The sequence below is a fragment of the Indicator indicator genome, chromosome 6 (genome assembly GCF_027791375.1).
Source record: "Indicator indicator isolate 239-I01 chromosome 6, UM_Iind_1.1, whole genome shotgun sequence".
NCBI lineage: Eukaryota > Metazoa > Chordata > Aves > Piciformes > Indicatoridae > Indicator > Indicator indicator.
This window is the reverse complement of record NC_072015.1, coordinates 1,178,919-1,206,312: the sequence shown is the minus strand read 5'-3', so window position 1 is coordinate 1,206,312 and position 27,394 is coordinate 1,178,919. Positions and strand designations below refer to the sequence as shown.

Below are 27,394 nucleotides of genomic sequence, written 5' to 3'. Positions count from 1 at the left end.
TCTCCTCTGCCCACCTGGGCATTCATCTGCTCCTCTCTTTTAGCAGCATAAGGTTGGTTTAAGCAGAGACAACCAAAAAAAAAAAAAAAGAAACCCAGAAAAAAAACAAGGTTCAAAATGGAACATTTTTAATCCCCCAATAAATAATTGCTGAGAAAGAAGGGATCTGAGGACATCACTTTTCTCCTTGGTGCTTCTCACAGGCTACAGCAGCTTCTTACTCCTGAACTCACTGCTGGGGAGCTTCTTGTTAGAGGGCTCTGAATCGTAGCAAGGAGCAGAAAGAATCTGCAGCTGGGTTTAGGGCATCTTGCAGCAGCTCTTCTGGTGGCCCACAGCATCTCTTGCACTGTGGCTGTGCATCAGTAAGTCCTCTGGGAGGTTGTTTCTCTTCTGTAGGTGTGGTTCTGAAGTTGGGGAAACCAACAAGGAATACTCAGCGCAGATTTTGTCTCATAGAATCCTAGAACCACAGAATGGTTCAGGCTGGAAGGGAGCTCAGAGCTCCTCTCCTCCAACCTCCCCTCCATGCCCAGGACACCTCTCAGCTAGACTCAGCTGCTCAAGCTCTCATCCAGCCTGGCCTGGAGCACCCCCAGGCAGGAGGCAGCCACAGCCTCCCTGGGCAGCCTGTGCCAGAGTCTCACCCCCCTGGCACTGCAGAACTTCTGCCTCAGCTCCAGCCTCCCCCTGCTCTGCCTCAGCTCCAAACCATTCCCCCTTGGCCTGTCTCCAGACCCCCTCAGCAAAAGTCCCTCTGCAGGATCCCTTCCTGCAGGATGCCTTCAGGTCCTGGCAGGCAGCTCTGAGGTGCCCCTGGAGCCTTCTCCTCTGCAGGCTGCACACCCCCAGCTCCCTCAGCCTGTGCTCCCAGCAGAGCTGCTCCAGCCCTTGCAGCATCTTTGTGGCCTCCTCTGGCCTCTCTCCACAGCTCTGTGGCCTCCTCCTGTTGGGGCCAGCAGAGCTGGAGGCAGGATTGGAGGTGAGGTGTGAGCAGAGCAGAGCCCAGGGGCAGAATCTCCTCAGCTGAGAAGATGAAGCAGAACTGAAAGACCACAGATATGGAAGGGAATTGAGGGAAATTCACCTCAATAATGCTTATGGCTTTTAAATGCAATTGTGAAGGAGTCAGGAAGAAAAAAAATTAAGTTGAGGAATAGGGAAAAATAATGTAATAAAGAGCCAGAATGCAGCTCCTAAGAGAATCAGAGAAAGGTAAGGGGTGGATAGGAATTCTGGAGATCATCCAGTCCAACATCCCCCCTGCCAGAGCAGCATCACCCAGAGCAGGGCACACAGAACACATCCAGGTGGGTCTGGAAAGTCTCCAGAGCAGGAGACTCTGGACAACCTGCTCCAGGGCCCCAGCAGCCTCACAACAAAGAAGTTTCTCCTCTTGTTGGAGTGGAGCTTCCTGGGTTCCAGTTTGTGTCCATTGCCTCTTGTCCTATCACAGGACACCACTGAACAGATCCTGACCCCTGCTTCTTGTCCCCCACCCTCCAGCTATCTGCAACCATTGCTCAGATCCCCTCTCAACCTTCTTATCTCCAGGCTAACCACCCCCAGGTGGCTAACCCCACTACCAGGGCTCTCAGCCTCTCCTCCTCACAGGTGTCCCAGGCCCTTCAGCATCCTCATACTCTCCACTGGACTCTCTCCAGCAGTTCCCTGTCCCTCTTGAACAGGGGAGCCCAGAACTGGACACAATGCTCCAGATGTGGCCTCACCAGGGCAGACTAAAGGGGCAGGAAAACCTCCCTTGTCTTGCTGGCCACACTCCTCTTAATGCACCCCAGGCTCATCCCAGTGCTGCCCTGTGATAGGACAAGGAGCAATGGACACAAGCTGGAGCCCAGGAAGTTCCACCAAGAGATGAGGAAACTTCTTTGGTGTGAGGCTGGTGGAGCCCTGGAGCAGGCTGCCCAGAGAAGTTGTGGAGTCTCCTCTGGAGACTTTCCAGCCCCATCTGGATGCATTCCTGTGTGATGTGCCCTGGGTGATGCTGCTCTGGCAGGGAGCTTTGACTGGATGATCTTTGGAGGTCCCTTCCAACCCCTCCCATTCTGTGGCTGGCTGATCCCATGCTCCCCTTCTGCAGAGCAAGGCTTGAATTCAATCTCAGGCTTAACTTCAAGCCTATTGAAAGCCTCCTTGAGAGGAGGCAGCTTTGAATTTTAAACCTCAGCTTGTCTCAATTGTGGAGGCCAGCAGATGACCCCCCACTGATTGCTCTGCTTATTAAACCCAAGAATATTGAGGGGAAATCCTGAGAGCAGCATTCAAGACGAGAAGGAAATCATCAGAGCCTGTCAGGCATTGGCTGGGCAGAGGTTTGTTTTTTTTTTAAGGGTTGTTTTGTCACCTTTATTCTGGGGACAATTCAATCTGAATTTGTGCATGGTGTTGCTCTGTTCCTTCAGCCCCAGGCCACAGGAAAGGCCGCTGACCTTCAAGGATGACTTTTTCTTCCTAAACTTATGGGTTTGGTGGTTTGGTTTGTTTTCTGTTTGGAAGGCACAATTTCTTTAACATTTCACAACAAGAAATTACAGCCTCACACCTTGGTAAGCACAGAACTGTCAGGGTTGGAAGGGACCTCAAGGCTCAGCCAGTTCCAACCCCTCTGCCATGGGCAGGGACACCTCACACCACAGCAGGTTTCTCACAGCCACCTCCAGCCTGGCTGCAAAAACCTCCAGGGATGAGGCTTCCACCACCTCCCTGGGCAACCTCTGCCAGTCTCTCACCACCCTCATGGGGAAGAATTTCTTCCTAAAATCCAATCTGAATTTCTCCTCCCCTAGCTTGGATCCATTCCCCTCAGTCCATGTCCAAAGTGCCATCTCTCCTTCCTAAGCTCTTTGCCCTTTCAGCATCACTTTAGGTTCTCTGACAGCTACTGAAGGAGGAAAATTCTCCTTCTTCCTAATGTCTAAACTAAGTCTCCCCTCCTCTAGCTTGGATCCATTCCCCCTGCTCCTCTCCCTACCTGACACCCTCAAAAGTCCCTCCCCAGCTTTCTTGGAGCCCCCTTCAGATCCTGGAAGGCCACAAGAAGCTCTCCTGGGAGCCTTCTCCTCCCCAGCCTGCACAACCCCAACTCTCTCAGTCTGTCCTCAGAGCAGAGCAGCTCCAGCCCTCTGCTCATCCTCGTGGCCCTGCTCTGGACACCTTCCAGCCCCTCCAGATCCTTCCAGGAACAGAGGCTCCAGAACTGGACACAGAGCTCCAGGTGGAGGTAGGACCATTAGCAGGACCTCATCCTCTTCAGGAATCAGAGATGTCTCCAAAACCTATTCACCACTCTTCCAATCCTTATTCTGTTGGACAAGTTGTGACTTGCAGGTCTGTAGAAGGAACTTTTCCCTCAGTTCATTGCATTTAATGGCTCTTGGTGGTCTTAGGTTGAAAGTTGGACTCAAACATCTTGGATGTCACTTCCAACCCAAAGTATTCTATGATTCTGAGTCTGTGATTCTGTGATTTTGTGAATCTGTGATTCTATGATTCTGTGATTCTATGATTTTATAATTCTATGATTCTATGATTCCGTGATTCTGATTCTACCATTTTATGATTCTGTGATTCTGTGGTTCTATGATTTTATGATTCTATAATTCTAGGATTTTATGATTCTATGATTTTATGATTCTATGATTCTATGATTTTATGATTCTCTGATTCTGTGATTTCATGTTTAGAGTTCCCCAAAGTAATTAATTATATTGTAACCAGAGCACAAATGTCAAAGCCCATTGCAGAGCCTTGTGAAGCCTATTGAACATGGGAAATGGAGAAGAGAAGGCTCTGGGGAGAGCTTAGAGCAGACTTCCAATACCTGAAGAGGCTGCAGGAGAGCTGGGGAGGGACTTCTGACTAGGGCTCGGAGTGACAGCCTGAGAGGGAATGGATTGAAGCTGGAAGAGGGGAGACTAGGATCGGAGATGAGGAAGAAATTCTTGGCAGTGAGGGTGGGTAGACACTGGAACAGGTTGCCTCCTGCTTGGAGGTGCTCAAGGCCAGGCTGGAGGAGACCTTGAGCATCCTGGGCTGGTGGGAGGTGTCCCTGCCCATGGCAGAGGCTTGGAAATGAATGATCTTGAAAGTCCCTCCCAACCCAACCCCTTCTATGAATCCATTAAAATGTTTATAGTTAAGATCTCAACTCCAGATTGATGCTTTGTAGGAACAAAGCAGACTTCTGTGTGGGCTCAGCTGTGTGCTGAGAGCTTGATCTGACAGCAGCTTGGAGGCTGCCTGGTGCTGCCTGCTCTGTGCATTAAGTTGTTTTTAAGAGTGCTGTTCCCAGCAGAAGGGCAAACAGCCTTGGGTCCAGATGCCACTGGGCAAGTGTGGCCAGAGAAGGGCAACAGAGCTGGGGAAGGGTCTGGAGAAGAGGGCTGGGGAGGAGCAGCTGAGGAAGCTGGGGGTGTGCAGTGTGGAGAAGAGAAGGCTGAGGGAGATCTCATTGCTCTCTACAGCTCCTGAGAGGAGGCTGCAGTCAGGTGGGGGTTGGGCTCTGCTGCCCAGTCTCAGCTGATAGGAGAGGAAACGTCCTGAAATTGTGCCAGGGGAGGGTTAGGTTGCAGAGGAGGAAGAACTTTGCTGCAAGAGTGGTGAGGGATTGGCACAGGCTGCCCAGGGAGGTGGTGGAGTCCCCATGCCTGGAGGTGTTCAGGAAATGTGTGGTCATGGTTTGCTGGCCAGGGTTTGATGGCCATGGTGGAGTTGGGTTGCTGCTTGGCCTGGATGATCTCAGAGACCTTCTCCAACCCAAACAGTTCTGTGATCCTGTGATACAAAAGCAAAGCATGCAAAGGTTATTCCTGTTGGGTTGATGCTCCTATGTCTGCTCTCCTCCTGCTTGTTGCCTGAGCTCTTTATCAAAGCCACTCTTGCAGCAGAGAAATGTTGGATTGGGTTGATGGTTGGCCTGGATGCTCTCAGAGGTCTTTTCAAGGCCAAACAACTCCCTGGGCTGGGAGGTCAGTTCAAATGTTCATCCACAGGAAATGTTCCTGGCACTGGGGTGGAAGGAGAGGGTTCCACAGACATCTGCCAGGAGTTCTGTCCTCTCTCTCCTGCCAAACAGCACCAAGGCAGGAGGGTTTCTTTTCCTCTAGAGAACATTTTCAATTGCATTCTTTCTTTTTTGGTGTGTTTTGCACTCTGCTGGAGTGTTTGAAAAGCCCAAGCATGGCTAAGTGATCTGCAAGCCCCTCCTGGTTGTCCCTGTGCTTGTCCTCAGGCTGCTGAGCTCTGATCCCTCTGATGCCATTGGGAACAGGGATTGGGCAGAGGCTGCCCAGGGAGGTGGTGGAGTCCCCATGCCTGGAATTGTTCCAGAAAGCTGTGACCACAACACCTGGGGCTGTGGTTTGGTGGCCATGGTGGGGTTGGCTTGTTGGTTGGGCTCTGATCCCTCTGATGCTGTTGGGTGGAGGCAGTGCAGGGTCAAAGCTGAGGCTCCTGCTCTCCAACCACCTGCCAGTGTGCTCTCCACAGCTGCCTCTCACTCATTCTCAGCTTTATGAAGCTTCCAGCACGGACCTGACAAATCACCTCCCCGTGCTGGCAGGCACCCCTCAGCCTGCCAGAGGCACAGGTCAGCATGCTGAGGAGCTGCCTTCAGCTCTAACTGGAATTAGCCCAAGCTGCAGGAGGAATAAAAATCACTTCCCAGGGTTCTAGGTGGTATTGGCATCACTGGAGGACACAACAGGGGTGGCCACTCCCTGGTGGTGCTCCCCAGGGCACAGTGCTGGGGCCAGTCCTGTTTGCCAGTGGGCTGGGTGAAGGGCTTGAGGCACCCTCTGTGAGCTTGCAGATGGCACTAAACTGGGTGGCAGTGTGGATCTGCTGGATGGCAGGAAGGCTCTGCAGAGAGACCTGGTCAGGCTGGATCCATGGCTGAGGTCAGCAGGATGAGGTTTAACAAAGCCAAGGGCTGGGTCCTGCACTTGGGTCACAACAACCCCAGGAAGGCTTCAGGCTGGGGGCAGAGTGGCTGGAAAGTGCCTGGCAGGAAAAGATCTGAGGGTGTTGGCAGGACATGAGCCAGCAGTGTGCTCAGGTGGCCAAGAAGGCCACCAGCAGCCTGGCCTAGACCAACAATGGTGTGGGCAGCAGGAGCCCCTTCCAGCCCAACCCATTCTATGATCTTCAAGGTCCCTTAAAACCCAACCCATTCCATGATCTTCAAGGTCCCTTCCAACCCAACCCATCCCATGATCTTCAAGGTTCCTTCCAACCCAAATGATTCCTTGGGTTGTGATCTTCAAGTTCCCTTTCAACCCAACCCATTCTATGATCTTCAACGTTCCTTCCAACCCAAAATATTCTATGATTCTGTGATCTTTAGGGTCCCTTCTAACCCAACCCATTCTATGATCTTCAAGGTCCCTTCCAACCCAACCCATTCCAGGATGCTATGATCTTCAAGGTCCCTTCCAACCCAAACCATTCTATGATCTTTAAGGTCCCTTCCAACCCAAACCATTCTATGATCTTTAAGGTCCCTTCCAACCCATTCTATGATCTTCAAGGTTCATTCCAACCCAAACCTTTCAATGATTCTATGACCTTGAAGGTCCTTTCCAACCCAAACCTTTCAATGACTCCAGGAAAACAGAAGCTGCTCTGGCTCCCCAGTAGGAGTTGTATCACCAGTGCTGTGTTTCAGTCTGTGGGAGGCTATGCAAAAATGATGCTCCTCAGGGAAAGAAAAACTGGGAAAAGTGAAAAATAATCTTTTTCCCCCTCCATACATAACTGAAAATTATCCTTAGGAGGACATTTTTTATTTGCTCACAGTGTGGGACACTAAGCAGTTAAATCCTGAGTTAAATTCCAGCCAAAGAAGATTTGCAATGGAGGTGATAAGAAAACCTGAGATGTTTAAATGTGCCCCAAAATGTCCCCAAACCTCCTTCCACCAAGAGAAAACAAAGCAGCAGCCCAAACTGTGCTGCAGCAGAAGGATCAGCAGGGGGCTGCAGGTGTTGATTAGGTCTCAGTGTGGTGTCTCCTTCTCCTGGTCCTTGCTGGGCTGTGCAATCATCACTCCCAGTTGGATTGGATGTCAATTCCCAGGGCAAGCAACATTTAGGTTCTCCTGAAAGTGTTTTGCTGTTCAGGACAGCTGCAGAGGGAAGAACTGGATATTCCCCTTGCTCCTCTTGTGCTTCCAGCCTTGTGGTTCAGCTCTGAGGGAGTGAAGCTTCATCTGCTGCTTGGTTGCTCCTCTAATAGCTTTGGGAGAGCCTCTTCCAAGTGGGCTCCAATTAGACCCCCCCAGGTTGTGGGCAGTGAGCAGAAGTCCTGACAGCTTGGGGTGGATGTCTCACAGCCTCACAGGATATTAGAGGTTGGAAGGGACCTCCAGAGATCATCAGATCCAACCCCCCTGCAAGAGCAGCATCACCCAGGGCAGTCTGCACAGGAATGCATCCAGGTGGGGTTGGAAAGGCTCCAGAGAAGGAGACTCCACAACCTCTCTGGGCAGCCTGCTCCAGGGCTCTGTCAACCTCATACCTAAGAAGTTTCTCCTCATGTTCAGCTGAAACCTTCTCTCTTCCAGTGTGTATCCATTGGTCCTTGGCTTATTTCTGTGCACCACCCAACAGAGCCTGGCCCCCTCCCCTTGTCCCCCACCCCTCAGCTATTGACAGATATTGATCAGATCCCTCTCAGCCTTCTCCTCTCCACACTAACCACCCCCAGGGCTCTCAGTCTCTCTTCACAGGGGAGATGCTCAAGTCCCCAAATCCTCCTCCTGGCTCTGCCTTGGACTCTCTCCAGCAGGTCTCTGTCTCTCTTGAGCTGGGGAGCCCCAAACTGGACACAGGATTGCAGCTGTGGTCTCAGCAGGTCAGAGCAGAGAGGTAGAAAAACTTACCTAGCCCTGCTGGACACAACTTTCCTGATGCATCTCAGAATCCCCTTGGCTCTCTTGGCCACCAGGGCACTTTGCTGTCCCATGCAGAACTTGCTGCCCACCAGCACTCCAAGGTCTTTCTCCATGGAGCTGCTCTGCAGCAGGGCAGCCTCTAAGCTGTCCTGGTGCCTGTAGGAGAAGAGTTTTGGTTTGGTTCCCCACAGTTTGTGTCTTGATGGCTTTGCTTCTTTTTCTCTTCATTATAGACATTTGAAAATTTTGTTCAGAGCAGAGCTGGGCAGGCACTGGAATAGGTTGACCAGGGAGGTGGTGGAGTCCCCATGCCTGGAGGTGGTCAAGAAATGTGTGGCCATGGCACATGGGGCCATGGTTTGGTGGTCTTGGGGGTGTTGGGTTGATGGTTGGACTGGGTGATCTTAGAGGTCATTTCCAACCTAACCAATTCAATGGTTCTGTGATTAGGAAGAAGTTTTTTTGGATTGAAGTTTGGACTTGGAGATTTTCCAACCAAAATAATTCCATGGTTCTGTGATTAGGAAGAAGCTGCTTGGGAAGCTTGGACTTGATGATCTTAGAGGTCTTTTCCTATCAAAACAATTCCATGATTTTATGATTCTGTGATTAGGGAAAAGTTCTTTGGGTGGAAGTTTGGACTTGGAGAACTTAGAGGTCACTTCCAACCCAAACAATTCTATGGTTCTCTGATTAGGAAGTTCTTTGGGTTGAAGTTTGGACTTGATGATCTCAGAGGACTTTTCCAAGCCAAGCAATTCTATGATTAGGAAGAAGTTCTTTGGGTTCTTGGTTGGAGTTGATGATCTCAGAGATCTTTTCCAAACCAAACAATTCCATGTTCTATGCTTTCAGTTGGAAAAGACCTCTCAGATCATCAAGTTCAGCCATCAATACAGCTCCTGACAGGAGGTTGTGGAGAGCTTGGTGCTGGTCTCTTCTCACAGCTCAGTAGTGACAGAACAAGAGGGAATGGCCTCAAGCTGCCACTGGGCAGGTTCAGACTGGACAGCAGGAAGAGTTTTTCCCATCAAGAGTGGTCAGGGCTTGGAATGTGCTGGGCAGGGAGGTGGTGGAGTCCCCAAGCCTGGCTGTGTTTGCAGGTGGTTTGGCTGTGGTGCTTGGGGCTGTGGTTTAGGGGTGAGCCTTGCAGAGTAGGGTTCTGGATTGGACTTGATGACCCTGAGGGTCTGCTCCAACCTGAACATTTCTGTGTTCTCTACTCATCAAGCCTGCCTTGAGAAGCAGCTAAAACAGTGAACAAGCCACAGGGCAGCTAAAACAGTGAAGAAGCAGCTTGTTAATTATGAACCCAGCCCTCAGGAATGAAGACCTGACAGCTTCCATGGCCCAGATTCTGCACCCTGCTAGGAGAATTGCACCACCTGCTTGACCTCCACTTCCTCCAAAGCTCATCCAGTCCAACCCCTCTGCACTCAGCAGGGACATCCCCAATCAGATCAGGTTGCCCACAGCCCTGTCCAGCCTCTCCTTGAACATCTCCAGGGATGGAGCCTCAACCACCTCCCTGGGCAACCTGTTCCAGTGTTCCACCACCCTCCTGGTGTGGAACTTGTTCCTCACATCCAGCTTTAATCTGTTCTGCTCTAGTTTGAAGCCATTGCTTAGTTCCAACCACCTGCCATGGACAGGGACAACTCCCCCGAGCCTTGGTTGCTCAAAAGCCTTCTCCAACCTGGCCTTTGAACACCTCCAGGGAAAGGACATCCACAACCTCCCTGAGCAACCTGTTCCAGTCCCTTCCCAGCCTCACTGGAAAGAATTTCTTCCTCACCTCCAGCCTCAGTGTCCTCTCCTCAAACTTCAATCCATTCCCTCTCTTCCTATCACTCCCAGCCCGTGCCATAAGTCCCTTCCCAGCTTTCCTGTAGCCCCCTTCAGGTGCTGGAAGGCTGCTCTGAGGCTTCAAGGCAATGTCCTGAGCAAATAATTAAAGAACAATCAGCACCTCCCCCATAGTTATCAGGCTGCATCCCAGGGGGTGTCGAGATCACTGCTGCTTTCTGAAGTCATTTTAGGTTCTTGTGGGGTCTCTGTGGAACCCAAGGTTGCCCTCAGGGGCTTTGTAGATTTTTATCTAGGAGAAAGAGAAAAAGAAGTAAAGCATGAATGTTAAAAAAGTCCTTCAATCAGCTCTGAAGCCTTCCTGAGAGATCCAACTGCAATGATTTGAGTAGGTAGGAGGAGGCCAAACAAACTTTTTTTTTTTTCCCATTGCTTAGTCATCAACCTCTCCAAATCTCTTTGCCTTGGTGCCCAAATTTGGATCCTAAGTGCCCAAGTCTATTAAAATACTAAAATAGAGCTGGTTTAGGTGATCCTGCTTTGGACTCAGAACCACAGAATCAACAAGGTTGGAAAAGACCTCAGAGATCATCCAGTCCAACCTCTCAGCCAAGCACCTCCTGACAACTAAACCCTGGCTCCAAGTGCCACAGCCAAGCTTTTTTGGACACCTCCAGGTACAGGGACTCCACCACCTCCCTGGGCAGCACATTCCAAGGGCCAGTTACTCTCTCTGTGAAGAACTTTCTCCTCACCTCCAGCCCAAACCTCCCCTGGCACAGCTTGAGACTGTGTCCTCTTGTTCTGGTGCTGGTTGCCTGGGAGCAGAGCCCAACCCCCACCTGGCTACAACCTCCCTTCAGGGAGTTGTAGACAGCAATGAGGTCTGCCCTGAGCCTCCTCTTCTCCAGGCTAAACACCCCCAGCTCCCTCAGCCTCTCCTCACAGGGCTGTGCTCCAGACCCCTCCCCAGCCTCATTGCCCTTCTCTGGACACATTCAAGTCTCTCAATGTTCTTCTTAAATTGAGGAGTCCAGACCTGGACACAGGACTCCAGGAGTGGTTTGACCAGTGCTGAGCACAGGGTAGGATGAGTTCCCTGCTCCTGCTGGCCACACTATTGCTGATGCAGGCCAGGATGCCATTGGCCTTCTTGGCCACCTGGGCACACTGCTGGCTCCTGTTCAGCTGCTGTCCACCAGCACCCCCAGGTCCCTCTCTGCCTGGCTGCTCTCCAGCCACTCTGTCCCCAGCCTGTAGCTCTGCCTGGGGTTGTTGTGGCCAAAGTGCAGCACCCGGCACTTGGATTTGTTGAATGCCATCCTGTTGGACTCTGCCCATCTGTCCAGCCTGTCCAGGTCCCTCTGCAGGGCCCTCCTACCCTCCAACAGATCCACACCTGCTCCTAACTTGGTGTCATCTGCAAACTCACTAATGGTGGACTCAATACCCTTATCCAGATCATCAATAAAGATATTGAACAGGATTAGACCCAACACTGATCCCTGGGGGACACCACTAATGACTGCCTGCCAGCTGGATGTGGCTGGATGTGACTCCATGATCTCTGGAGGTTCCTTCCAACTCTTTTCATTCTAGGATTCTATGATAAGCAGTTGAAAGGTTCTGGAAAACTTCTTTCTGTCATTCAAAAGTGAAAAAAAAAAAAAAAAAGGATTGTGGTTTTACTTTTTTCCCCCATATTTTAGTGTAGAAATTAACTTGATTCAGGTAAAGCTGCTTGGGTGAACACAGAGTGAAATTCTTTCTCTAAAGCAGGTCAGGCATCTGTTAAAGACTAAATGACAGAAAAGCTCTGAAGGCCTCTTGAGACACCAAAAGGCAGTCCCTTGAAGTGACCCTCAGGGCTGAGTGACATTTCTTATACACTAAGTCTTTCTCTTTTCATCTCCTGATGGCCCTGAGTAAAGACCAAGATTCCTTATCCCTATATTCCTAATAAATCATTGGGCAGCTGAGGAATTGAGGTGAAGAGCTCCAGCTCAGAAAGCTTCAGAGGGTAAAAGGATGGAAAAGTCTCACTCCTGAATTGCTGCTTTTTTTTTTTAATTTTTGGTCATGTCCAACATATTTGGCTTATTTCTTCATTAGTATTTTAGGGGTTATTTGTTTGGTTTTACTTTGCTTGTGTTTGGTTTGGTTTGGGATTTGGTTTGGTTTGGCTTTGGTTTGATATGGCTTTGGTTTGTTTTGGCTTTGGTTTACTTTGGTTTGGTTTAGTTGGCATTGGTTTGGCTTTGGTTTGGGCTTGGGTTTGGCTTGGCTTTGGCTTGGCTTTGGTTTGGTTTGATTTGGCTTGGGTTTGGATTGGCTTGGGTTTGCTTTGTTTTGGTTTTAGTTTGGCTTTGGTTTGGTTTTAGTTTGGCTTTGGCTTTGGTTTGTTTTAGCTTTGGTTTGATTTGGCTTTGGTTTGGTTTGACTTTGGTTTGGTTGCCTTTGGTTTAGTTGGCTTTGGTTTGGTTGCTTTTGGTTTAGTTGGCTTTGGTTTGGTTGCCTTTGGTTTGATTTGTTTTGGTTGGCATTGGTTTGGCATTGATTTGATTTGGCTTTGGTTTGGTTGCTTTTGGTTTAGTTGCCTTTGGTTTGGTTTGTTTTGGTTGGCATTGGTTTGACTTTGGTTTGGTTTGGCTTTGGTTAGCTTTGGGTTTGGCTTGGTTTGGCTTGGCTTGGGTTTGGCTTGGCTTCGGTTTCAGTTTACGTTTGGCTTGGCTTGGGTTGGGTTGGGTTGGGTTCAGCTTGGATGGGGTTTGGTTTGGCTTGGGTTTGGCTTGGCTTGGGTTTGGTTTAGCTTGGGTTTGGCTTGGGTTTGGCTTGGCTTTGGTTTAGCTTTGGTTTGGCCTGGCTTGGTGTGCTGGTTTGGTTCCAGCCAGAACATCTCTTGCCCCGAAAGGGACAAAAGAATGACACTCACACAAATGGATTGGGGAGTGATGGAAAGTTTAAATGGAAAAGCAATTGGTGAAACTACAGAAAAACTACACAGCATAGTGGCAAAGAACATCCTAAAGCATACAGAGGCCCTTACATAGTACCCAGAGGCTTCCCAATCCTTCCCTCCTCCCACCTGAGGGTCTACCCAAACTCCCAGGGCTCTTTCTTCCCCCCTCCACTGCTAGGCAAGTCTCAGGCTGGCCAGGTCCGAGACTGCCCCCCCACCCTCCATTCTCCTCCTGACATTAGGCCTAGTCAGGCCTAAGAGGCCTTGAGGATACTCCCCCGGCATTACCCGATAAGAGAGGACATCTCCCATGGGAGCAGAGAGGGAAGAAAGAGGAAGAGAATGACTCTGCAGATGGCTTTATAGGGCGCAGGATTTATGGGTAGAAATACGCCGTTTCTGTGTCCACCCCTCTTGGGTGAGCACCCAGGACACCAGAGGTGTATCTCATGCAGCACTGGCAGGGGGCACCCAGCCCAAACTGCCACACTTGGGCTTGGTTTGGCTTGGGTTTGGCTTGGATTTGGTTATCTTGGATTCATCTTGGGTTGGGTTTGGTTTGGCTTGGCTTTGGTTTAGCTTGGGCTTGGCTTGGGTTTTGTTGCTCTAAGGTCCCCCTGGAGTTGTCTTCTCTCGAGGCTGAACACCCCCAGCTGCCTCAGCCTGTCCTCATGGCAGAGGTTCTGCAGCTTTTGCTGAGCAGAGTGGCAAAATTAAGTCCCTCTTGAGTCATGGCCTGAGAAGTGATCAAGTTGTGAGGATGGTAAAAGCAAAACTCATCTGAGTTTTTCTCTTTGCCAGATTCCCGAGACCTGAGAGTAACTTCTCCCCTGTTGGTAGGAGGAAGAGAATACACAGGGGAGAAAAGAGAGAGGAGAAACCCCTCTCAGGATCTCAAATGGATGCAATTTAAGCTTAATATTTGCTAATTGCTTCTTGTGCTGCTCTCCTTGCCCTTTATTTCCGGCAGTTCCTTTCCCAGGCTACTCCTTTCTCTGCCTACTGGGTGTAAACTAGGAGTTGCTACTTCAAGCTCCTCTTTCTCCTTACAAGTGCAACACCCCCTCCCTTCCCCACCTCACCCCCCACCCCAACTTAAACATTACCCCAGCCTTGGGCCTGGGTGAGCAGCTGGCTGCCTTTATCAATAAATAAATAGCCTCAATTAATGCAAATTAATAAATGAAAAGCAGATTCAAGGCTAACAGAGACATTAGCAGCTGAGCCAGCTTGTGTGCCCTGAGTGGATTTAACCCTGGCTGACCCCAACAGAGGAGAGAAGGGAAAAATTAAAGAGAAAAAGGGAAATAAAATAATTGCTTTGGTGATTTCCAAGCTAAAACCCAGAGCTGTAGGTTTCCCTTCTTTCCCCTCAGCACCCCTGAGGCAGGAAGGGATGGCCAGGAGAAAGGAGACTTGGAGAGATGAAGAGATTATGGGCAAGGAAAGAAAAAACCTCCTGACTCCTGCTAAAACCTTAGTTCTGGAGGTGCTTCAAAGCTCTGGAGTTGTGGTGTTTGGGGGTATGGCTTGGTGGTAGATTTGGTAGAGGAAGGTTGAGAGTTGGGCAGGGTTTCCCTCCTGTGGAAGCTGCCTGCCCATGGCTTGAAGGACAGATGCTCCAAGCTCCTCTCAGGGAGCTGCAGAGAGCAGTGAGGTCTCCCCTTAGCCTCCTCTCCTCCACACTAAGCACCCTCAGTCCCCTCAGCCATTCCTGCCATGGGCAGGGACACCTCCTACCACATCAGGTTGCTCCAGGCCCCAATCAACCTGGTTTTGAACACTTGCACTGTTGGAGCCTCCACCACCTCCCTGGGCAAGCTGTTTCAGAATTCCTTCCCAAAATGTACTCTAAATCAGGCTGAGCAACCAGGAGGGTGGACAACCCATGGCTGGAAGACCTTTGTCATTCACAGTGAGTTTTCTCTCTTGGTGTGCAGCTGTTTTGCTTTCTGGGTCCCCTTGAAGCCTTAAACTGCTCATAAATATCTTCCAATGCTGGGCTGCTTCCTTTTTGCTTCCCATGAGGTCATAGGTTGGACTTGGTGATCTGTGAGGTCTTTTCCAACCTGGTTGATTCTGTGCTTGTTATACCTCAGCTCTTCTCTAGGTGCTTGCTAGCATCCAGCTGTAGAACTCATTTATTCTCAGGCTGTTTCCAGTGGAAGAAGAGTGAAAACAGCCTCCAGAAGCAGCAGGACTGCAGAGTGCTCTGCACTGACAATGTGATTGCTTTGTGTTTCCCTGCAGGAGCCTATGTTCTCCAAGTGAAGGCAACAGATGCTGATGATCCAACCTATGGGAACAGTGCCAGAGTGGTTTACAGCATCCTTCAGGGCCAACCATATTTCTCCATTGATCCCAAGACAGGTAAGGAGTTCAGCAGCCAGGGTGCAACATCTCAGCTTTAGTTCAGGAGTTCTGTAGAGCAGAGGCAGTCAATAACTGTGGACTGCGCTGAGATGGCCAAAAGCCTGGAGGGTAGCTTTATGCATTGCTCAGTTCTGAGTGTTGGCTGGGGTGGGAATGAACTGCAGGATGGGGATGGAATGGACTACAGGCTGGGGATGGAATGAACTGCAGGCTGGGGATGGAATAAACTGCAGGATGGGGATGGAATGAACTGCAGGATGGGGATGGAATGGACTGCAGGATAGGGATGGAATGAACTGCAGGATAGGGATGGAATGAACTGCAGGCTGGGGATGGGATGAACTGCAGGATAGGGATGGAATGAACTGCAGGATAGGGATGGGATGAACTGCAGGATAGGGATGGAATGAACTGCAGGCTGGAGATGGAATGAACTGCAGGCTGGGGATGGAATAAACTGCAGGATGGGGATGGAATGAACTGCAGGATGGGGATGGAATGGACTGCAGGATAGGGATGGAATGAACTGCAGGATGGGGATGGAATGGACTGCAGGATAGGGATGGAATGGACTGCAGGATAGGGATGGAATGAACTGCAGGATAGGGATGGAATGAACTGCAGGCTGGGGATGGGATGAACTGCAGGATAGGGATGGAATGAACTGCAGGATAGGGATGGGATGAACTGCAGGATAGGGATGGAATGAACTGCAGGCTGGGGATGGAATGAACTGCAGGCTGGGGATGGAATAAACTGCAGGATGGGGATGGAATGGACTGCAGGATGGGGATGGAATGGACTGCAGGATAGGGATGGAATGAACTGCAGGATAGGGATGGAATGAACTGCAGGATGGGATTAGAATGAACTGCAGGATGGGGATGGAGTGAACTGCAGGTTGGGGTTAGAATGAACTGCAGGATGGGGATGGAATGAACTGCAGGCTGGGGATGGAATGGACTGCAGGATAGGGATGGAATGAACTGCAGGCTGGGGATGGAATGAACTGCAGGCTGGGGATGGAATAAACTGCAGGATGGGGATGGAATGGACTGCAGGATGGGGATGGAATGGACTGCAGGATAGGGATGGAATGAACTGCAGGATAGGGATGGAATGAACTGCAGGATGGGATTAGAATGAACTGCAGGATGGGGATGGAATGAACTGCAGGTTGGGGTTAGAATGAACTGCAGGATGGGGATGGAATGAACTGCAGGATGGGGGTGAAATGAACTGCAGGAAGGGGATGGAATGAACTGCAGAATGGGGTGGAATGAACTGAAGGATGGAGTTGGAATGAACTGCAGGTTGAGGATGGAATGAACTGCAGGCTGGCGATGGAATGAACTGCAGGCTGGGGTGGGAATGAACTGCAGGCTGGGGATGGAATGAACTGCAGGATAGGGTTGGAATGAACTGCAGGCTGGGGATGGAATGAACTGCAGGCTGGGGATGGAATGGACTGCAGGATGGGGATGGAATGAACTGTAGGCTGGGGATGGGATGAACTGCAGGTTGGGGATGGATGAACTGCAGTTTGGGGATGGAATGAACTGCAGGATAGGAATGGAATGAACTGCAGGATGGGCATGGAATGAACTGCAGGTTGAGGATGGAATGAACTGCAGGCTGGCGATGGAATGAACTGCAGGCTGGGGATGGAATGAACTGCAGGCTGGGGATGGAATGAACTGCAGGATAGGGATGGAATGAACTGCAGGCTGGGGATGGAATGAACTGCAGGCTGGGGATGGAATGGACTGCAGGATGGGGATGGAATGAACTGTAGGCTGGGGATGGGATGAACTGCAGGTTGGGGATGGGATGAACTGCAGTTTGGGGATGGAATGAACTGCAGGATAGGAATGGAATGAACTGCAGGATGGGCATGGAATGAACTGCAGGCTGGGGATGGAATGAACTGCAGGATAGGGATGGAATGAACTGCAGGCTGGGGATGGAATGAACTGCAGGATAGGGATGGAATGAACTGCAGGATAGGGATGGAATGAACTGCAGGCTGGGGATGGAATGAACTGCAGGCTGGGGATGGAATGAACTGCAGGCTGGGGTGGGAACAAACGGAAAAGGCTTTTTCAATCCGCCCTGCAGTATCTTAGAGATCAGAGACTCATGGAAAGGGTTGTGTTGGGAGGGACCTGCAAGCTCATCCAGTTTCAACCCCCTGCCACGGGCAGGGACATCTCCCTCCATCCCAGGTTGCTCAAGGCCTCATCCAGCCTGGCCTTGAACACCTCTAGGGAGGAGACAACCACAGCCTCCCTGGACAACCTGTGCCAGTGTCTCCCCAGCCTCACTGCAAAGAATTTCTTCCTCATCTCCAGTCTAAATCTGCCCTCCTCAAGCTTCAATCCATTTCCTCTCATCCTACTGCTGTAAGCCCTTCCAACCACTCAGCCCCAAGTGTGTAGCTTGCCATTGGCTTGCTGTGACCCAGGAAGAGGATGGAAAGTGCCTGGGCAGAAAGAACTGGAGAAGCAGGCTCTGAATGTCATTGCCACCTCTGTCTACATGGTCCTGCTCTGAACAGTGAAGTCTTCTTCAGTGCCAACATGGCAAAGCCATGCTCACACCGTTCACAGCCCTGGTGAAAGGGTAACCATTGCCTTCCAGCAGTTCATGTCCACAGCAGCCATCTGGAGTGGTTGAGTAAGCTGAGAAGCACACTTTTGACAGGCCTGAGTGATCTGCACATGGCTCTGTGAGCTCCTCTCTCACCAGAGTTTCACTCCTGGTTGAAGAGATCCAGTATGAAAGACCCATGGTAGACGATCATCAACCTTTGGTTAACCTGGGAGAGATCCAGCATGAAAAATCCATTTTGGGCAATCACAAACCTTTGGTTAACTGGGAAGAGATCCAATATTTAAAATCCATGGTAGACAATCATCAACCTTTGTTTTACTTGGAACAGATCCAATATGAAAAATCCATGGTGGGCAATCACCAACCTTTGGTTAACCTGGGAGAGATCCACCATTAAAAATCCATGGTGGACAATCACCAACTTTTGGTTAACTTGGAGCAGATACAGCATAAAAAATCCATGCTAGACAATCAACCTTTGGTTGACCTGGGAGAGATCCAGCATGAAAACTCCATTTTGGGCAATCACTAACCTTTAGTTAACTGGGCAGAGATCCAGTATGAAAGATCCACGGTAGACAATCACCAACCTTTGGTTAATTTCTTCTTTCTCTCTCCCTTTTCTCCTCCCAGGTGTCATAAGAACAGCTTTGCCCAACATGGACAGAGAGGTGAAGGAGCAGTACCAAGTTCTCATCCAAGCCAAGGACATGGGAGGGCAGCTGGGAGGCCTGGCTGGGACTACCACTGTGAACGTCACCCTGACGGATGTCAACGACAACCCACCCAGGTTCCCCAAGAGTAGGTTGTGTTCCAGGGGCAGCACCCTGAGAGGAGCACCACTGAAAGCTTCCATCTGAAACACCCTGCAGAGAGAACCACACAAGTGCCAGGGTTGGAAGGGAGCTCAAGACTCAGCCAGTTCCAACCCCCCCTGCCATGGGCAGGGACACCTCACACCACAGCAGGTTGCTCACAACCACCTCCAGCCTGGCTGCAAACACCTCCAGGGATGAGGCTTCCACCACCTCCCTGGGCAACCTCTGCCAGTCTCTCACCACCCTCATGGGGAAGAATTTCTTCCTAACATCCAATCTCAATCTCCCCTCCTCTAGCTTGGATCCATTCCCCCCATTCCTCCCTACCAAACACCCTCAAAAGTCCCTCCCCAGCTTTCTTGGAGCCCCCTTCAGATCCTGGAAGGCCACAATAAGCTTCCCTGGGAGCCTTCTCCTCTCCACACTGCACAACCCCAACTCTCTCAGTCTGTCTCCAGAGCAGAGCAGCTCCAGCTCTCTGCTCATCCTCATGGCCCTTCTCTGGACACCTTCCAGCCCCTCCAGATCCTTCCTGGAGCAGAGGCTCCAGAACTGGACACAGAGCTCCAGGTGTGGTCTGAGAAGAGTGGAGCAGAGGGGGAGAATCCCCTCCCTGGCCCTGCTGGCCACACTTCTCCTGATGCAGCCCAGGCTCTGCTTGGCTCTCTGGGCTGCAAGTGCTCACTGCTGGCTCCTGCTGAGCTTCTCCTTCATCAGCACCCCCAAGGCCTTTCCTTCAGGGCTACTCTCCAGCCAGTCCTTGATTCAAATTCTGGACATCATAAATTCATAACTATTCAAATTCTGAACATCATTGCTCTCTACAACTACCTGAAGGGAGGTTGTAGCCAGGAGGGGTTTGGTCTCTTCTCCCAGGCAAGCAGCACCAGAACAAGAGGACACAGTCTCAAGCTGTGCCAGGGGAGGTTTAGGCTGGAGGTGAGGAGAAAGTTCTTCACAGAGAGAGTGGTTGGCCATTGGAATGGGCTGCCCAGGGAGGTGGTGGAGTCACCATCCCTGGAGGTGTTCAAGAGGGGATTGGACATGGCACTTGGTGCCATGGTTTAGATAGGCATGAGGTGTAGGGTGACAGGTTGGACTCGATGATCCTTGAGGTCTCTTCCAACCTTCTTGATTCTATTCTATTCTATTCTATCCTATTCTATTCTATTCTATTCTATTCTATTCTATTCTATTCTATTCTATTCTATTCTATTCTATTCTATTCTATTCTATTCTATTCTATTCTATTCTATTCTATTCTATTCTATTCTATTCTATTCTATCTATTCTATTCTATTCTATTCTATTCTATTCTATTCTATTCTATTCTATTCTATTCTATTCTATTCTATTCTATTCTATTCTATTCTATTCTTGGTTCAGGTGGATAAGAAATGGAGATCCAGGGAGAAGAGTTTATAGGGGGGGAAAAAAGAACAAATAGGATATGCTGCTACTCTTTGAAATAACATAAGGCTGAGTTTGGAAGTAGGTTCGGATGTTCAAGAGGAAATAAATCATCATTCAACAGGACCAACCTGTGAGAGCTGGTCTGGTGGAACCAGGGGAGTTCTGTCATTTGATGTGGGAAGTATTATTTTGTCAAGGGAAACTTGATCTGATAGGGCCAGAGGGACTGGATTGAAGCTGGGAGAGGGGAGATTGAGACTGGAGATGAGGAGGAAATTCTTGCCAGTGAGAGTGGGGAGACACTGGCACAGGTTTCCCAGGGAGGCTGTGGATGCCTCCTCCATGGAGGTGTTCCAGGCCAGGTTGGATGAAGCCTCAAGCAACCTGGGCTGGTGGGAGGTGTCCCTGCCCATGGCAGGGGGGTTGGGACTGGATGATCTTGAAGGTCCCTTCCAACCCAACCCATTCTATGACTCTATGAATCTCCATCTACTCAAATCCCTTGGGATTGTTTAGCTTCCTCTGTTATTCTTTTTGCCAAGCTAGTAGGAGGTGTCCCTGCCCATGGAGTGGAGGTTGGAGAAGAAATCTGAAGAAGAGAGACTGAAGGAGCTGGGGATGGTTAGTGTGAAGCAGAGGAGGCTGAGGGGAGACCTCCTGGCTGTCTACAGCTCCCTGGATAGAGGTTGTGGAGAGCTTGGTGCTGGTCTCTTCTCACAGCTCAGTAGTGACAGAACAAGAGGCAACAGCCTCAAGCTGCCACTGGGCAGGTTCAGACTGGACAGCAGCAAGAATTTTGTCATGGAGAGAGTGGTCAGGGATTGGAATGTGCTGGGCAGGGAGGTGGTGGAGTCCCCAAGCCTGGCTGTGTTTGCAGGTGGTTTGGCTGTGGTGCTTGGGGCTGTGGTTTAGGGGTGAGCCTTGCAGAGTAGGGTTCTGGGTTGGACTTGGTGATCCTGAGGGTCTGTCCCAACCTGAATGTTGATCTCTGAGGTCCCTTCCAACCTGATCCACTCTGTGACTGCCACAGAAGGAAGTTCCTTTCCTGATCTGAGGCAGGCTGCGTGAAAGGTTTGCCCAGCAGAAGCTGGGGAGAAGATGATTTATTAATTCTTGGGGAGGAGTAAATAATGCATCACAGGCTTGCCAAAAGCAACCCCCCACGTGCTGCTGAGCTCCTTCATCTCAGCTGGGGGGGCTGGAAGGAGGCAGGCAGGTTGGGGAGAGCAACATCCAGGGCTGGAATCCCACTGACAGTGCTGCTGAAGGTGGAATTTCATTTTCCCTGTTGGAAGCTGAGCTTTTGAAGAGATTCAGTGGGGAACTTCCTTACCTTGCAAGCCTCCCAGTAATGAGGAGTGGAACAAAACAGGGGGGAGACCTCCAAACCTTCTGTGTTCCTGTCAGAGTTGTTCCACCTGCAGGGATCTCCTGCCCCACATTTGCAGAAGACTTCAGAAAAATTGATGTCTTTCTTTATGACTACAAGGGGAACAACAAAAGAAAAAAATCACACACACACACACAAAAAAAACCCTGAATCTGAATTTATTTTCTTAGTAGAAAAAGGGAAAAAAAATGTATTCCCCAAAGTCTTTTCTGACTCTTCATTAGCACTCTGACTTTTCTGCATTGCTCGGCAGAAATGTTTCCTTCTGAAAGAGAGAAAGTTCCTCATAAATATTAAAAAAAAAAACATCAATATTTCAAATAAAAGTTTGAGGCTTGCCAAGATCCTACTTCTCCTCCCCCCTACCTCCCCCCAAAAAAGGGCTCTGAAAGGTAGGGGTTGGACTGGATGAGCTTTTGAGGTCCTTTCCAGCCCCTAACATTCTCTGATTTTGTGAAAGGGAAAAAATATTCTTTTATTCTGACATGGAAATGACATTCAAAGCAGGAAAGGAAAATTTGGTTTAGCACAATTAAGCCTTTGAATAGAGTGCTTGAAAGCTGCTTTATTTTCATAAGTTCATAGAATGGTTTGGGTTGGAAGGGACCTTGAAAGTCATAGAATCATAGAATGGGATGGGTTGGAAGGGACCTTGAAGGTCATAGAGTCATGGAATGGGTTGGGTTGGAAAGGATCTTCAAGGTCATAGAGTCATAGAATGGGATGGGTTGGAAGGGACCTTCAGGCTCATCCAGTTCCAAGAGCTGAGGCAGGCTGGATCCATTATTCACAGCCTGTGAGAGGCAATTCTTGTCTGCAGAAGGCAGCCTGGGAGGCCAGCTGGGGTGGCCTTGGGTATTTTCTGTTCCTTTTCAGAGGATTCTCATCAAATTCCTGTTTTTCAAACACTTGGCTGTGTAAAACTCATTTGCTCTGCCTTTTGGAAACCTTTGTGAGCTCTTTGGCATCATCCATTAGTGATGGGGATGGTTCACAGCTTGCAGCTCCTCAGCTTTCATGGAGCAAAACTGCAAGTGGGGAGATTCAGATTGGATGTTGGGAAGAAGTTGTTCCCCATGAGGGTGGGGAGAGACTGGCAGAGGTTGTGTGAGGTGTCCCTGCCCATGGCAGGGTGATTGGAACTGGATGAGCCTTGGGGTCCCTTCAAACCCTGACAATTCAATGGTTCTGTGATTTTTATGCTTGCAGACCTTCCTGGAGGTGTGAGACCAGGGCAGAGCTTGCTGTGAATCAGAATGGGAAGCAGAGGTTGAATTGTGGTCTACTCCTTGTCATTTTTCTGACCACTGCACCATAAGTCATGGAGGGACATAATGGTCCTGATGGAGCAGCTCCACAGGAGGGCCACAAAAGAGACCCAGGGGTTGGAACAGATCTGCTATGGGGACAGGCTGAGGGAGCTGGGGGTGTTCAGCCTGGAGAGGAGAAGGCTCCAGGTGGGAAGGGGAGGTGGAACTCTGATCTACTCCATCCACCTTTGTTAATTATCTAAACACTGTGCTCCAAGACACTAAGGGACATAAGGGACTGAATGGAGAAGGTCCAGAGAGGCCATGGAAATGCTCAGGGGGTTGGAGCAGCTCTGCTGGGGGGACAGGCTCAGGGAGCTGGGGGTGTTCAGCCTGGAGAAGAGAAGGCTCCAGGGGGACTTTAGATCTGCCTTGCAACAGCTGAAGGGATCCTTCAGGAAGGCTGCAGAGAGACTTTTGCTGAGGGTGTCTGGAGACAGGCCAATGGTTAGGAACTGAGTAGAGCAGGGTTGCATTGCTCTGCTGAGACCTCACCTGCAGTGCTGTGTGCAGGTCTGGAGCCCTCAACACAGGAAGGACATGGACCTGGTGGAGAGGGTCCAGAGGAGGGCAGGAAAATGCTCAGGGGGTTGGAGTAGCTCTGCTCTGAGGACAGGCTGAGGGAGCTGGGGGTGTGCAGCCTGGAGAGGAGAAGTCTCCAGGGAGACCTTAGAGCAGCCTGCCAGGACCTGAAGGGGGCTACAAGAAGGCTGCAGAGGAACTGCTGGCAAAGGCCTGAAGTGGGCAATGGTTTGAGATTAAAGGAGACTTAGGTTGAATGTGAGGAGCAAGTTCTGCACCATGAGCAGCATCTCTGGGCACAGCTTTGACCAACATCAAGTGAAGCTTCCTCAGAGCAATTCCAGGCCTTTGGGGACCTAATTGCAGCTGAGGAGCTGTTCCCTGCAGTCCCTTTCCACAAAGCTGACCTATTTTGGGGTGGTTAAAAGGATTTAATAGTATGGAAATAGGCCATGCTCTGCTGGCTAGCTTCTCTGCAGAGCACAGCTGGCATCTGAAATGTCTTTGTAGCTTTTCTTCAGCCTCTGCTTTGCAATCCAGGCCATGCAGCCCACCTTGGGGCACAGCAGCTGACAGTTCAGGAAGGGCTTCTGTGCCTCACAGGATGTCAGAGGCTGGAAGGGACCTCTGGAGAGCTTCCAGTCCAAGCCCCCTGCCAGAGCAGGACCAGAGAATCCAGCACAGGGCACACAGCAACACATCCAGACAGGGCTGCAAAGGCTCCACACAAGGAGACTCCACAACCTCTCTGGGCAGCCTGCTCCAGGCCTCTGGCACCCTCCCAGGGAAGAAGTTCCTCCTCCTGCTGAGGTGGAACCTCCTGGGCTGCAGTTTCCTTCCATTGCCTCTTGTCCTATGCCAGGCTGCAGCTGAGCAGAGCCTGTCCCTGTCCCCCCCCTCCTGACCCCCAGCCCTCAGCTCTTGAGAGACATTGAGCAGATCCCTCTCAGCCTTCTCCTCTCCACACTAACTACCCCCAGGGCTCTCATCTTCTCCTCACAGGAACAGGTCTGGGGAGGAGCAGCTGAGGGAGCTGGGCGTGTTCAGTGTGGAGGAGAGGAGGCTGAGGGGAGACCTCATTGCTCTCTACAGCTCCCTGAAAGGAGGCTGCAGTCAGGTGGGGGTTGTGGGTGTTGGGCTCTGCTCCCTAATCTCAGGTGACAGAAGGAGAGGAACTGACCTGAAATTGTGCCAGGGGAGGGTCAGGTTGGAGAGGAGGAAAAGTTTGTTTGCTGCAAGAGTGGCCAAGGGGGAATGGTTTGGAGCTGAGGCAGAGCAGGAGGAGGCTGGAGCTGAGGCAGAAGTTCTGCAGTGCCAGGGGGGTGAGACTGTGGCACAGGCTGCCCAGGGAGGCTGTGGCTGCCTCCTGCCTGGGGGTGCTCCAGGCCAGGCTGGATGAGACCTTGAGCAGCTGAGTCTAGCTGAGAGGTGTCCCTGGGCATGGAGGGGAGGTTGGAGGAGATGAGTTCTGCGCTCCCTTCCAACCTGAGCCATTGTATAACTTTGTGGCTAAAGATAAGGACCTGATTTCCTTGGCTGATGGAGAGAAAAATGATTGTTTCAATAGAAACGATTTAAAGCCCTTGGCTTAGGTCCCACAGTAAATGGTTTGACCACATTCTTCAGAGGGAAGGAACTGGAGTCAAATTGGTGCTGCTGTGTTTCGTGCCAGGGTAATAAAGAGAAGATGAGAAAGCTCCCAGCAGGTGTTTAAGGAGCAGAGGTGTTAAGCAGAGCATGAAAAGCTCTGTCCCCCATCCCCAGCAACATCCTTTTTATCACTTTTATGTCTCACATCCATCAGGCAATTTGGGTCTTAGAGAGGAGAGAATTGTGTTGATTTATTCCCTGGTGACAGCCTGGGCACCAGAATGCTTCTGAGACACCTCCCAGAGAAATGCCAAGCCCAAGGTGCCTGAGACCACAGAATAATTGTCAGGGCTGGAAAGGAGCTCAAGGCTCAGCCAGTTCCAACCCCCCTGCCATGGGCAGGGACACCTCACACCACAGCAGCCTTAGAGCAAGCAGGAGGATTTGGGGACTTGAGCATCTCCCCTGGGAAGAGAGCCTGAGAGCCCTAGGGGTGGTTAGTGTGGAGAGGAGAAGGCTGAGAGGGATCTGCTCAATGTCTCTCAAGAGCTGAGGGCTGGGGGGCAAGGGGAGGGGGCCAGGCTCTGCTGGGTGGTGCTCAGTGATAGGACAAGGAACAATGAGTTCAAACTTGAACAGAGAAGATTTCAGCTGAACATGAGAAGAAACTTCTTCCCTGGGAGGGTGCCAGAGGCCTGGAGCAGGCTGCCCAGAGAGGTTGTGGAGTCTCCTTCTCTGGAGCCTTTCCAACCCCACCTGGATGCATTCCTGTGCAGACTACCCAGAGTGATGCTGCTCTGGCAGGGGGGTTGGACCTGATGATCTCTGGAGGTCCCTTCCAACCTCTGATACACTGTGAGACTGTGAGTCTGTGAGGCTGTGAGGCTGTGATAACCTCCAGGGATGAGGCTTCCACCACCTTCCTGGGCAACCTCTGCCAGTCTCTCACCACCCTCATGGGGAAGAATTTCTTCCTAACATCCAATCTGAATCTCCCCACTTCCAGTTTTGCTCCATTCCCCTCAGTCCATGTCCAAAGTGCCACCTCCCCTTCCTAAGCTCTTTGCCCCCAGGCCTCCCTGTCAGCATCACTTTGGGTTCTCTGATGTCTACTGAAGGAGGAAAATCTTCCTTCCCTCACTGAGCTGCTGCCAGCATTGGGGTCTTGTGCTGGCAGAGGAAGTGCTGCAGAAGATCAGGGACTGTCCTGGTGTCTCATTTAAATCTAATTCCTGTTCCTAAGGTCTAAACTAAATCTCCTCATTTCTAGTTTTGCTCCATTCCCCCTGCTTCTATCCCTCCCTGACACCCTCAAAAGTCCCTCCCCAGCTTTCTTGGAGCCCCCTTCAGATCCTGCAAGGCCACAAGAAGGTCTCCTGGGAACCTTCTCCTCTCCAGCCTGCACAACCCCAACTCTCTCAGGCTGTCTCCAGAGCAGAGCAGCTCCAGCCCTCTGCTCCTCCTTGTGGCCCTTCTCTGGACACCTTCCAGCCCCTCCAGATCCTTCAAGGAACAGAGGCTCCAGAACTGGACACAGAGCTCCAGGTGTGGCCTCACAAGGTCCTGAAACAGGAAAGAGATTTCCTCCTGGGAACTTTGTGGGTGAGGGAATGTTTGGGAGTTTTGCTTGCCTGGACTTCAGTGGAGCCTTTGACAGTGTCTCCCCCAGCTTCCTCCTGGAGGTGCTGCCTGCTGATGGCTTGGATGCTCTGCTGGGTTAAACCCTGGCTGATGGCCAGGCTCAAGGAGTGGTGGGGATGGAGTTAAGTCCAGGTGGTGGCTGGTCACAAGTGCTGCTTCCCAGGGCTCAGTGCTTGGGGCCACTTCTCTTTAATGTCTTTCTCAATGCTGTGGGTGAGGGGATTGAGACACCCTCAGTGCCATGGACTTGATGGTCTCAAAGGTCTCTTCCAACCTGGTTAATTCTGTGATTCTGTGACTTGATGACCTTTGGAGCTCCCTTCCAACCCAGACCCTTCTATGGTTCCCTGACACTAAACTGGGTGGCAGAGCTGATCTGCTGGAGAGAGGGATCTGCTTTTCCTCTGCTTTGAGATGGATTCATCCCCAGAATGGCTCTCTGACTGCCTGCCCCTTCTGTCCCAGGTATCTTCCATCTGAAGGTCCCTGAGTCCTCCCACGTTGGATCTGCCATCGGAAGGATCAGAGCAGTGGACCCTGACTTTGGGAAGAATGCAGAGATTGAGTACAACATCATGCCAGGGGATGGTGGCAACCTGTTTGACATCACCACAGATGAGAACACCCAGGAGGGAGTCATCAGACTGAAGAAGGTAGGGTGGCACCCCTGGGGTGTAGGTAACCTTGGTGAGGAAATAGGGAAGAGAAGGAAAAGTTGAGGAATTGCAACTCAGGAGTAACACACAGGAGGTGGTGTCCTCAGGAGCATCTCTGCTTGTAGGCAGAGGCTCACAGCATGGGAAGGGTTGGAAGGGACCTCTGGAGGTTATCCAGTCCAACCTCCCCCCTGCCAAGGTGCCACAGGAACACATCCAGCTGGGTTTGGAATGACTCCAGCCATGGAGACTCCTGGGCAGCCTGCTCCAGGGCTCCACCACCCTTGAATTAAAGAACTTCCTCCTCATCTTCAGGTGGAACTTCTGGTTGGCAAGTTTGTGCCCCTTACCCCTTGTCATATCCCTGGTCCCACCCTGCTTTGAAGAATTG

The 27,394-nt window shown here is 50.8% G+C and overlaps 1 protein-coding gene across 2 annotated transcripts in view; it reads left to right on the top strand.

The window, feature by feature from the left end:
- CDH12 (cadherin 12) overlaps nt 1-27,394 on the top strand; it is a 70,835-nt gene that overhangs the window by 25,363 nt on the left and 18,078 nt on the right. Inside the window, exons 3-5 of one of the 2 annotated variants that reach the window (XM_054381789.1) lie at nt 14,928-15,047; nt 18,297-18,464; nt 26,813-27,000. In XM_054381789.1, the coding sequence (XP_054237764.1) occupies nt 14,928-15,047; nt 18,297-18,464; nt 26,813-27,000 (476 nt within the window). The remainder of the gene's footprint in view (nt 1-14,927; nt 15,048-18,296; nt 18,465-26,812; nt 27,001-27,394) is intronic. The other variant, XM_054381790.1, reaches the window with a different exon arrangement.